General features: G+C 41.4%; 1 protein-coding gene across 4 annotated transcripts in view; it reads right to left on the reverse strand.

Annotated features, from left to right (window-relative positions):
- Window positions 1-13245, reverse strand: part of Macrod2 (mono-ADP ribosylhydrolase 2) — a 1907927-nt gene that overhangs the window by 147476 nt on the left and 1747206 nt on the right. For all 4 annotated transcript variants that reach the window (XM_041670251.1, XM_041670250.1, XM_041670249.1 and 1 more), the window contains exon 11: window positions 7980-8063. In XM_041670251.1, the coding sequence (XP_041526185.1) occupies window positions 7980-8063 (84 nt within the window). The remainder of the gene's footprint in view (window positions 1-7979; window positions 8064-13245) is intronic.

Here is a 13245-nt window from a genome sequence, read left to right on the forward strand (position 1 = left end):
CTCAATTTTTTGAGAGAAGGTCTCTTGCTGAATATGGTGCTTGACATTTTATCTAGGCTGGCTGGCCAGCAAGTCCCTCCCCCACCACATCCCCACCCCCAGTGCTGGTGTCACACAGATGTTGGGGATGGGGATCTGAACTCAGGTCCTCACACTGGCACAGCAAGCTCGCTACCCACTCAGATGACTCCAAGCCCCAGGCTTTGATCTTTTATAAGAGGAATGCTCATGCTCCTCTAAGATCCTCAGTGAACTATTTCCAGATGAGGGATGCCAGAGGCTTGGCAACTGACCCTCTGATTATCTAGGAAAAAAGTTTGTTTTTGTTTCCTGCTTTATATTTTGCAATTACACTTTCGGATTGTCAGGAACTCCTAGAAGGAATGGTGCTCAGCTTCAAGCTACATGTGCTTCCTGATTTGCTGAAGGGAGGGTCTAGCTGCAGAGCCTGTGCCAATGGCATTGGCCCATTGGCCGAAGTGGCTGCCTTAGAAAGAAGGAGGAGCAAGTCTCCAGGGAAGAGCTGTCTGCAACTGTTTAGGAAGTGCCCCCCAGGACAGCCCTGACTTTACCATCTCCTTGTCTCTCTCCATTTTCTCACAGACCGTGTGTCTTTCTTCTTCCTGCCAGGGCAACGGTTGTTAGTGCTGAGTGGTGAATTCTCAGAATGGAAAAATGACAAATGATCCCAGCGGATTTGCTAGCATCTGTGCCCAAGGAGAAAAGTGTATCCTGGGTTTCATGCATCGCTCCCTTGGGCAGAGTGTTCCCTGGGGGTGAGCTCATTCCCTAGACTGCCTCTGATGGCTCCAGAGCGACATGTACGAGGAAGGACAGCCATGCTTGAGCAAACCCTCAGGAGACTGTGGTGTGTGGCCAGGTAATTCTGATGTGGGTGGACAATTCTAAGGCTCTCTCTGGTACAGTAGGAAAGAACAACTCTACTGCAATAGAAACTGAGATTATGAAGTACAACCGCAATGTGAAATTCCAATACTGTTTCTTTTTTTTCCTTTTATACAGTCCTCGTTAAAGACAAAACATATAAAACCTCTATCTGTTGAAAAGTTAGGACCCAGTATTACAAATCCTCAAGGTTCTATTGTCATGGTGCCACCATTGTGTGTGTGTGTGTGTGTGTGTGTGTGTGTGTGTGTGTGTGTGGTGATTACTCAAATGCTTCATCCGCATAGCTAAGAAACAAGTTTTCAATGAAACGAAAGTGAATGGATGCGAACTTCATCCTCAGTTCTATATTAAAGTAGATGAACTGAAGATTTAAAGAGACATAGTCCAAAATAACTCAGAGGCATCTATACAGCTTTTAAAAAAAGATACCTTTAAAATGATTATAAAAAATGCTCTGTGGGAATCTGTTCAATAGGTATTTTCCTTTGTTCTTGTATTAGCTAACTTTGTATCCACTTAGATGAATTCTTCAAACATTGACTGGGTTTGGTTGACAGTACCATATGGTGACTCACAACTCTCTGTAACTCTAGTCCCAGAGGATATGACCCTCTCCTCTGCCTCCTACAAGCACCAGTCATGCAGGTAGTTCATAGAAATCTTTCCAGACAAAACACTCATACATGTAAAGTAAAATAAAACTAAAAATATAATTAAAGACACTCTTCTCCATCTGTGCCCAGAGAGTGTGGCCCTATGTGTTCTCAGAAGTCCATGTGGCCATGAAAAGCGTGATGCAGAGATTTTGAATTAAGATTATAAGTATTCACTGGGAATGCAGGAAAGAGTTCAGAAAGAATCATTTTTTTTATATATCTGATGTTGATGTAGATTTTCAGAGTTTTATATCAAAGAGATACATCAGACAAGACTAAATGGAGGATTATACTGCATTCTGAAGTGAAAAAAGTAAGATTTGAAAATTTGTTTCCTAGTGAGTTCAGGCTTGTTACCACTGTCTACTCCAGCTTTCCTCTCTCTTGGGGAGGAGATGAGACGTATGGTGGACATGAGAATGACCGTGTCACAGAACCCAGTGCTTCAGTTCCATAAAAATGGCGAGACTTTCTGCTGGTCCAAATATGAAAGGCAATATTATGTGCAGAAAGTCCCAATACAGCTCCCTTTTCTGAGATGACTGCAGCCTGAGACTGCCTCCCTTCAGAGACCTGGGATCCCAGCTTTTCTGTGTGTGCATCTGTCATTTTTCCATTCCCCTGTTGCCCTAGTTAGGTCAATCTCAAAGCCAGGAAGGTCACAGTCCATCCCTCTTCTTTTCTTCCTTTGATTATTTCATCCTTTCTTCCTGACGTTGGCAGTCACGAGTGACAGCAACTTCATGACCATCACTTACTAGGGAAGGTGCTGATTAAAACCAACAATGTGATAACGGAACCACCGTTCATGCGGGAATGAGTGCATGAGAATCCATAGTATCCAAGTCACTTAAAATAATCTCCACACTCAGCTATTTTTGTTGTTGTTGTTAATAATTTATAAGGTGGATACAAAAAGAGGTTAAGAATTCCTATAAAAAATCCTTACAAAATAGGATTATAATATACTATAGTAGAAGTCATTTAAAGCTTCTGGGGTTACTTGTTTCTGGATTTTTTTCCATTTAATACTTTCAGACCACAGTTAAGCATAAGAAACTAAAATCTGAGAAAGTATAGTCACAGAGAAGGGGAAACTACCACAGAACTCAACAAAAGGGCGTGCACTGAATACTTGGAGAAACTCCTTCTGGATGGCCATCTCTCCACTGACATTTTGGAGGAAGGATGCTGTAGGTACCTTGGTATCATCTCTTCCCCCAGTTGCAGCGAATCCCACCCATTCTGTATTACAGGTACATTGAGAATTCAGGAAGCACATCCCTCTCTGTGGAAGTCACTTGGCTTCACAAATATCTTGAGAGGGCTTTGGAAGATAGTACTGTAGAGTTCTATCATCCACCCTTGAGAAACACATAGAGAACAGGACTGAGGCAGAGGAGAGAACCTTGTTTCCCCCATCTTACAGAAACTGGAGAGCTGAAGGGTTAACGGTGACTGTCTCAACAGCAAGGTCTGATTGAATAGCCATAACCCTAGACTGCTTGTCCTTCCTTTCCTGACCTAGTCTGTGCCCTCCTTGAAGTTTTAGAGGTAGTAAGTGAAAGCAGGAAAAAGTACTGTTCTGTGCACTTGTGAAAACATTCAGCTAAAGAGCTTTCTTGAAAAGCATGATTTGCAGGAAAGATCTGAAGGAGAGAACAGGCTGGGTGGTTTATTTTGAACTAATGCAGTGGCATGGGGGAGGGGAGTGCTGAGTGAATGAACTCAAGGGAAATATGAGAGAAAGCCATTGACATAGGAGACTGAGACCATCCGTTCTAAACATTAGTTACAAAATTTTTTGATCATATTAAAAGGAGCCTCAAGGATTAATAAATAAAATAAGTGACTTTCTGTGGGGGGGAACTTTCCTTGTTTGATATTCAATACGCTTCAATGCACTATGCTGGGTAATTTCTATAGAGCATCTTGTTGAAGTCTGCCTGTGATCACAAAAAGCAGGGTTATTCCTTCCACTGTAGTGCATGGGAACACAAGCCCTACTTTAGAAAAACTTCCCCAAAAGGGAACCAGAATTTGAAAAGGCAGAAGGTCTGCTCATATTTTACTTAGCTGTTTAAGTATAGCAGGGACAATACAGATATCTTATCACCCTACGTGGGATACCTCCAAACATGAGGAGGTGTGGGGTTAACAAACAACACTGACCATAGACAAATAAAACTGGAAAGCCTCCTGTTCAAACAAGACTCGTGGCTCACCTCCCCCGGCAAGCTTGGCTTTCACACCATAGAGATTATCACAATGCCGACGTTTTCTAAATTTGATTTGGAATCTGAATGCTAATCCTGCATCATGCCCACAGCTGCACGGAATGGGGAACTGTGGAGGACACAGCCATAAACCAAATGGATTGCCGGCTGTTTCTGCCGACATAGGAAAGCTCCAAGTGCTCCCAGATCATGGGTAACAGAGAGCAAATTGAAAACAAGATGGCGGTGTCAGCATTTACTGAATTGTAATTTTTGCCAGAGAAATTTAGTTTGTTTAAATGCTTCGTATCTTAAAGTCTGCAGGGCGACACCAGGCTTTTCTTCTCGAGGAAGCTGTCGTCCTCATTTCTGCTCCTTCAAAGCTGGTCAATCACTGAGCTCCTTTGAGTGATGGCAAAGTCAGAATTATGACCGCCTGATTTTACCCTTCACTGCACTTGTCAAAGAAATTAAATTAAAGATCATGCTTATGAATATAATGCATGAACTGCTGCATGGCATTCTGAGCGATAGAATGCCCCTTCCACCCAGCCACTCAGCAAACAGCATGTCACACAATATTCTAATAAACAGAGGAGAGGATGGAACGGAGAGAAAATTCTGCCTCTCAGGAAAGATGAGGTACATGTTCATGGAATCAGAAAAAAATAAAGCTCAGTAAAAGTTAATAAATCTTATGCTTACAGAAATTCAAACTAATATCATACTTTCTTTTTTCCAAAAATGTTTCCACCAAGAATTTTATCTGACTAAAGAGATTATTTACATTTTAATGTGCACTATAGTGCAGTTTGAGTTAGGGTCAAAAGAGCGAGGGTTCCTGAAGAGCAAGTATTCCATGCACACTTGCAGATGGATTTTTCTGTAGAGGCAACTGCTGAGCAGGAGTCATAATAATAGGGCATTTGGCAAAAATATGACAGAAAAGTGACATCGGCCTAGTAATTTTTACAGAGAAAAATATGCTTTTATTTTATAAATTTGTGTATATAATGCAAATAGGCTCCAATATTACATATAATCTTTTATGTTTTTTAAAAAGTCTTCCCCTCTGCCAAAATAATTTCTTGGGTAAATTACACACACACATACACATACACACACACACACACACACACACACACACACACACCTATTTCTCCATGTGTACCAGAAAATATGTGTGTGTATATTTATAGATAAGCCTGCGTTTATATTTTTATTAGTATGCCTGTGCTATTTTATCTAGCATTCATCTTTCTATTAATGTTTTTATATGACTCCTGACTACATAACTGAACTGACATTGTAGCAAAGATTCCTCTTAGACATCATCACAGAAGGAATTTGAATTTAGTTATATGTAAGTCCGTGGAGGCATCTTCTAATCAGATGGTCCACACTGGAGAATGGCGTTGCTAGAAGCGCTAGCACACATCTGAATGGCCTGGAGGGTGGCAAACAACACGGTTACTCGCCCCAGCTCGGGTCTCTGAACACGCTAATTTGGGATGCTGCCCTAGGATGTACGTGTCAAAAATATCCCCTGGTGATGCGGCGTGCAGATTAAAGTCCACTCTGAGAACCACTAGAGTCTCAGTGATGTAAGGCATAGAGAGGCCATGCTTGGTCATGAGTACAGTAGAAAATTTTCTCCTGCCAGTTTTAACATTTTATGGAGTCAACACAATTGCTTGTGTATAAACATTAGCAAATAAAATGGTAAGTCGGATAGGTATTTAAGGTCTTCCTAAACTGGTATCTTCAGAAATTTCAAAGAGCCAGATGTATGTATAAAGGAGCTCATAAGCCGACTACAAAAGTCCCTACAAGTGAAAATCCAAGAAAATGCCAAGAAGAACCTGAAAACAAAAATTAACATAAGCTTAACCTTGCAGAAGCAAAGTTCGCAGAAGCAGAAATGCGCAATGAAAACAGAAATAAAAGCAGACATGCGCAGTGAAACCAGACACAGGTAACAAGTTGTAAGTTAAGTGACTGTTGAACTAAAGAATGACGAAATGTATTTGCAAATAAAACTCTTTAAAAAGAAAAAACAGCAGGGGGCTACTGAAGTGAAAAATTAAGTGAACTAAACATCACGTTGAGTAGTATTGGAAAGAAAATTAGAAAACTTAATAACAGACTTGAAAAAATAACCAGAAGGCTTCTGAAAAAGAGACAAGAAAAAGGGAGTGTGTGTTTGTGTGTGCATGTGTATGAATGGATATGTGTGTGTGTGTGTGTGTGTGTGTGTGTATGAATGTGTGTGTGTGTGTGTTTATGGGGGGCACAACATGGTTAAAATTCAGAAAGTAATGAGGAATAATAGACAGCAGTAATAGGATATTATTTTGGTATTCATTTGGTGAGGAAAGGAGTGTGGAGTTTTAAAACAAGCAAAAGACGCTGACCCCCCATCCCGAGAAAGTCAGCAAATGTCAAAGGAATAAAAAGAATTGTGCACCTAACCACATCCTATTGAAACCAGGGAGCACAAAGGCACAGAGTACCTTGTGAAAGCGCTCAGAGGGAAAGACGGTGAAGGAAAACAACAGCTAAGTGGGAAATCACTTCTCAACCATCAGAGAACAGGTACAATTTGAGGGAACTAGCTTTGAAATGTCATAGCGTAGCTGCCAGGTTCTACGTTTTATTTAGAAAAAAAGAAGTGAAAACAAAATCAAATTAACTACATTTCCCAGACAATAAAGTCAGAGAGAATCTACATGTGTAATTTTCCAAGATCACCTATTTGGAGGGGGTGAAATTGTACCACTGAGTCATACCAGGATTAGAGGATGATGTTTCCCCAACAAAGCAATTTAAGGAGGAAGTAAAAGTCGTTTTAAAGAGTGGCAAGGAGCAGCGTGGAAGAATAAGTCACAGCATGTCTACATTTGTATTGACAATAGACCCCAGCCCTGGAAAACCACCTTCAATGGAAACAATGCATTGGTTGGCAACCATCTTGTAAGGGGTAGCCTCTCCAGGGAAAAACAACTGGGGTTTTGCTCCTAAGTCTTCACAAGTTTGACCTTCAGAGATCCCGTAGAAAAAGGTGCAACAATCACACCAACAAGGGTGCACACACTAGTTTCCTCCTCAGATACTAGCAAGGCTTGCCATCTGATGCTGGGCAGAGCCTTCAACCTTCACTATGGTTCTACGAGTTCTGCAAATTGTTCTAACCATCTAAACACATTTCAGTGAGTGAGGACAGTGCTTAGCCTCATTCGTTCCTAACTGAGATAGTCATAAGAGTGACAGTCATCACTAACAGAATGCCAGACCTCTGCTAACCAGCTAACCACTCCTTCTTCTTCTTCTTTTTAATTTTATTATATATATAGTATGACAGCAATGATACTACCAGACTATTTTCTCACGAAGCACAAAGTGGAACTCCAGGTAAGTAAGCAGGAGATGTATGTATTCTGCAATCCGGAAGCTACACACCAAAAACGCACCCACATTCGCCTTTCAAAAACAGTTTGCATGATTGTAGGCTGTCCTCAGAGACAGCTTCATTCCTTCTGAAGCCTGAGCCCAACAGGACTTCCCCACTGACCACTAAAAAAATAGAAGAGAGATGTTTGCAGCATCATTGCTGAGGTTTGCTTCTGGGAACCCTGAAAACATGTTCATGTGAAAAACAAATGGTACCAATAAGACAATAGCCAGAAAACTGTTTGTCATGTATAAGCCTTGTCCCTCAGTTCCTCATGGTCTGAAGACTTCTTGGTTTTAGTACAACTCACATAATTTAACCTTATAGAAATGAAACTATGCCATGTAAAGAACATGACTTTTTAAAATATATTTTTTCTTTAGTAACAACAAATCTGATTTCTCATATTCACAAAAGTTATTGAATGTATAAGGAAAGCAAAATAGGATTGTTCTGTGGCATTTTTTTAACCCTTAAGAATATGTGTCACCAGGCAGTGGTGGCACATGCCCTTAATCCCAGCACTAGGGACACAGAGACAGGCAGATCTCACTGAGTTTGAGGCCAGCCTGGTTGACAAGAGCTAGTTCCAGGAAAGGCTCCAAAGCTACAGAGGAACTCTGCCTTGAAGCAACAGAACAAAAACAAAACAAAAAGAAATCTAAATGCGAAAAGTATACACATACTTTACAAAGGAAATGAAAGTTTGTCTCCATGGCATAAGTTTTGAGAGGAAGCAGGACTTACCTTCACTGGAGTCCTTTGAACTTTCTGGTTTCTTTGCTTTGCTCTTCTTGTGAGGTGGGGAAAGGCCTTTAGGCTCAAGCTCTTCTGGAAGTACAAATTTTATATTCTTATTTAAATATTTGCCAGTAATGTCCAGAACGTATTAAAGTTTAATATATTTTTCTTCTTCTTAGTAACCTCACCCACCACACACACACACTTACTGAGCCTTAACATTGCAGCTGAACTAAATCTTGGCAAGGAACTCGTATTCTCCATCCTACTACATAGACTTAAACTTAAGCTCCAATATTTTTCTGTAGACATCATCAATGATTCATACAAATGCCAAATCACACAAAAGTGCTATCTTAAAAACTGGGTAATTCTCCATATGAGCAGTCCAAAGAACTCTGCTCTAAATTTCAAGGCTTAGCAGAGACCATTATGTCTTTCATCTTAGTCCTCAAAGGTCGGCGAAATGAAATACAATGTCACATCACTTTTAAGGTGACTGGTTCTGCTTCTTCTGAATGGGCTTCTTTTGTAATCTAGAATCTAAGGAGAACTTTCCTATGTCCCCAACTAATCTGTTGTTTTTAACAATTTTTTCAACATTTTCTTAAGCCTACCCACCACAGGGACTAGGAAAGACTGAAGGGCATCTGGAGAAATAGCTCTCAATCCACTCTGTCTGATTAGAACGTTTGCTGGCCTTGAGTTACAGTTTCTACTGAATGTATCTGCTGAGCTCAGTGTCGGTGTCTTCTGCCTTTGTTGTCTCACATTTTTGGCTTGGGGTTGGATGTCTGGATGTCTTCTGCTTGCTTTTCCATTCCATTCTCGACCAGTTAGCAACTCTTCCTGCAACCTAAGACCAAATGCTTTCACTTATGCCAATAAACTTGTCGATATTCTATCTTCCTGCTAGTTTCCGTCAATGGGGAAACTTTATGGGATCCTGGTATTCTTTGTGGGCTGACTCGTCCCTAAACTAAGGTCAGAATTACTATCAGCTGGCCTTCTTCACAGGTTGCCGGTCCCAAAGTCACCCTCATTACTACCCCATGCAAGGCTGGGACTTATATGTCCTTCTTTCTCAGTCTGAATGGTTTCCCTTCACTCAACCCACATCAGGAATCTAAAATCTAAAACTAATCAGAACTACCCTTCATGTGTACAAACCTCTCTGTGCTACTCCACGTCTAGAAGAATGGTGTTGCATACAATCTACCAACCATTTCAAACTAAAACCTAGGTATCGCCATTCAAACTTACTCTCACCTGTGTTCCCAAGCCAGCTGATCATCCCATCTTTGCTCTAACAAACCCTAGACTCATCTATTATGAATGGTCCTGGCACCCGCATCAGCATCACTTCTTGCTATTTCTCAGTTCCTGTAGCTAGCCTTCTAATCTTCCCTTCTAAGGACCGTGCTTCCACTGCTGCACACCGTGATCTTTGAAAACATCAATCAGATCTGGGTGCTCACCCACTTCCACCGCAGAGCACAATATGCCATTTGGCTTTGTTGATATCTGTAGTTTCTCCGCCCATTTGCCCTTCAAGTTTTTCTTCAATTCCTTCTTCGCTTTTATTTTCTATGTGTATATGTTTTGTATGCATGTATGTTTATGCACCACATGGGTAAAGTGTCCACAGAGACCAGATGAGAGTGTAGGAACTTCTGGAACTTCAGATACAGGTAGCCATGAGCTACCATATGGGTGCTGGGAATAGAATCTGGGTCCCCTGGAAGATGATGCAGTGCTCATAACTGCTGAGCCATCTCTCTAATCCACCTTCTTACTTTATTTTTTTTTTGAACCACAGACTGATTTTTGCCTTAGGACTTTGCTACTGTCTCCCACTCCAGTGCCTCTAGTACATTTCTGCCTAGTTTTGGGGTTTTCTTTTTACTCTTTTTATTTTTCCAGACTAAATTTACCCACTGCCACACACACACACACACACACACACACACACACACACACACACACACACACACAGTGTTATCTGGAATTATCTTGCTCCCTCATTTGTGTCTTTATTGTACACATACAACTAACTTAATGTTTTACAAGAAAAGTGTGTTTCTTTTTTTCACATCCCTCCTGTATCCTTGGTGCTGAGAAGTACAGTGAGAATCATTTCAGAGTCTGTTTTATTTTTGCTTCACTGGTCCTTTCTTTAAGTCCAAGATATAACAGCTCTATGCCTAACTCATTCGCCTAGCAGCTGTTGCCTCATGCCAGAATTCTAAAATCACACTACGGGACTGTGGTTAACTCATTTCTCCCCTTTCCTCTTTCGTCTATTAAGAAAGAAACAGAACAACAATAAAAAACGTCCACGTTTGATAGATGTGCTATTAAAAATTTTGGCATCACAGACTACAAAGGTGCGGGGCATAAGGGCTAAGTTTTATGTGGTCACAAGTCAGTCATAGCTAAGGTTATTACCAAGGCCAGGGTGAGAAACATCACCAATGACTACCTTAGCAGCTTGCCGACTTCTGTCACAGATATGAGATGCATGGTGACCCTTTAGAATAGTTCAGCAAAACCAGAAGTGAGGTTTTTGGAACAGCTTATTGCATGCAAATATCAGGTCCACCGAGAGTCACAGACCAGGCAAAGAGGCATTGTGATCTCACTATCAGATCTAGTCCCATTGTACCCTGAAGAGTGCTGTCCTGGGGTTAGGCAAAAGCCTCCAGAGATGAAAATACAACTTCAAGATATGGTTTCTTACACCTGGAGGCTTTGTTGATTGCATGCCAAGTTTGTGATTTCCTGCCTTAACAGAAATTCTTAGGGTCTAGGTGAAGTTTTCAAAGATGTCTGTTTGCCTACATTTATGTTCAATGGGCATGGAAGCTTGTTGCATAGAAAGGCATGTGTGAAATTCATGAGCCTTTGATTGTTTCCTGATGCCCATGGGGTGTTCAAATAAAAGTCACTAATAAACATGACTGATGGAGGAAGGTCATTGGTTAAATAAAAAGAAACTGCTTGGCCCTCTTTGGTTAGAAGATAGGTGGGAGGAGTAAACAGAACAGAACGCTGGGAAGAAGAGGAAGTGAGCTCAGACTCCACAGCTCTCCTCTCGGGAGCAGACGCCTCAGAGAGACGCCATGCTCCCAGCTCCCAGGCAGACGCACGAGATGAAGCTCTGACCCAGGATGGACATAGGCTAGAATCTTCCCGGTAAGCGCACCTAGGGGTGCTACACAGATGATTAGAAATGGGCTAAAATAATATGTGAGAATTAGCCTAAAAGAGGCTAGATAGAAATGGGCCAAGCAGTGTTTAAATGAATACAGTTTGTGTGTTGTTATTTCGGGCATAAGCTAGCCAGGCAGCCAGGGTGCTGGGGACACAGCCCCGCCGCCCATATTACTACACATGACCTCTGTGCAAAGGTTCCTACCTGAGGCTCAGCACTCCCTCTTGGTCTAAAGGGAGCTGAAGGAGAAGCTGATTTTGTTCCTCTTTGCAAACAATGTCCTGAGCTTTCTTGATGATTTTAGATTGCCTGTTTCTGACAAAGTCATGAATCTGGAGTTTGACTATGAGACTGAAACCTCTTTTGTCCTCTGCTCTAGGTGAGCAGCACTGTGATGGTTGATATAGGTGGAGCCCTGCTGCCTCAGATTGGTCCAAGTCAAGAGTGTGTGGCCTTTGAGATGGAACGACATGGGAAACATTTGGCATGCCTGAATAAGGACGATTAAAGTTCTACAGGGGGAGAATGCCACCTTGAAGACATAGCAAATCCATTTGAGATGCTTCTGCCTCCATTTGCTCTAGGGGTCTGGAGACCATAGCAAAAAGTTAAATTGCATAAATTCTGGTGTAAGACAAACTTGGATTCAAATTTGGGCTCTACTTTTTAGGTAAGAATTAATTGAAGCCTCCTTAATCAAAGTCTTTCTTTGTAGGTTGTTGTATGAAATAAACTCATGCACATCCAGTGATTTGCACAAGAGAAGGCCCAGTTGAAGTCTGGTGTGCTCAGAGGTATGCCAAGCCTGACCTGAGCCAGGTCACACCATCTCACTCCAGCTCTCTTATTGGGAGCTTTGAAAAGTGTGTGGCTGATATTATCATACCTATGAGATCATCATGAGATTCCCATAGCAACTCAAATCACCCACAGAGCCAACTGAGAAGCATGGCATTGCTTTTAGATATTGAAGTTGTTATTCACTGCCACTCAATAGCATCTGTTTATCAGGTTGAGTCTCTCGAGTAGCCCTTCATTAGGTCAACTGTATTCTTAACCATTGCTGTAGGTTTCCAACTCCTGTGAAGGGCGACAATGTATGGCAGAGGAAAAGCAAAAATGAATGGTCTTAGGAGAGAGCTGGACTCTTCTTGCAGACCAACATACTCCATCGTGACATTATAACGAAACCAGGCAGCACACCAACGTCTGGCAGGGCCAGCTGGAATGCTATGGACCATCCGGCACACAAGGCTCCTACGGTTTCAGCACTCAAACATTAGGAGATGCAAATGAGCTCCCCACACCTATTCTGTCTTGGCATCACGGATCATTGAGTGTGACTCGACCAGATGTTGAAGGCAGAACTCCCTGGATATCTGATGGGACTGGAATCGGAAATAATGAGACTACTCCAGACTGCAAATGCTGATTCTAGCTTGTGGAGACGTCCTTCCTTTCAACAATTTCTTTAAAATGAATCAATGGTTTGGGTAGTTAGCTAGCTCTGTTTAAGAAGTCAAGTCCCTTTGCCTAGAAATGTGTAGCTGTGGCACTGAGGCCAATGGTTCATTGAACATTAACCTGGCTGAAAGGGCAGAACCCCTATGGCTGAAGAATCCTCCAAGGACACTTTATGCAAGGCAATGCACGAGAATAACTAAGAATAGCACCGAACTCATTCAAGTTAATCTAGGACAGATTTTTAAAAATAAGACATTTTACATGGACACAAGAATTGAAGTTTTTATAGAAATTTTATCTTGGGCTTTCTGTTTCATAAAATTCAAGTAGAGTTCTTGTCTTAGGTTGGATTCTCCCAGGTATAGATACTGGACAATGTTTTGAGTATAAGTTGCTAATTTGAGAATTAATCTCAGAAAGTATCAGAGAAGGACTAATGAAATAAGACAGGAGAAGGAAGATAGATACTTCTACATATATTCATGAACAATTCCCACCATGGGCATCATAGGCTAAACTCTATTAGGGACTTCTTGTTAAGGATATAGAATCATGATGTTTAATATTCCAGCTATATAAACATTTTCAGTGAGA

This window comes from Microtus oregoni, unplaced genomic scaffold (genome assembly GCF_018167655.1).
Source record: "Microtus oregoni isolate MIOR12 unplaced genomic scaffold, Mior012 000020F_ref0000438, whole genome shotgun sequence".
Lineage (NCBI taxonomy): Eukaryota > Metazoa > Chordata > Mammalia > Rodentia > Cricetidae > Microtus > Microtus oregoni.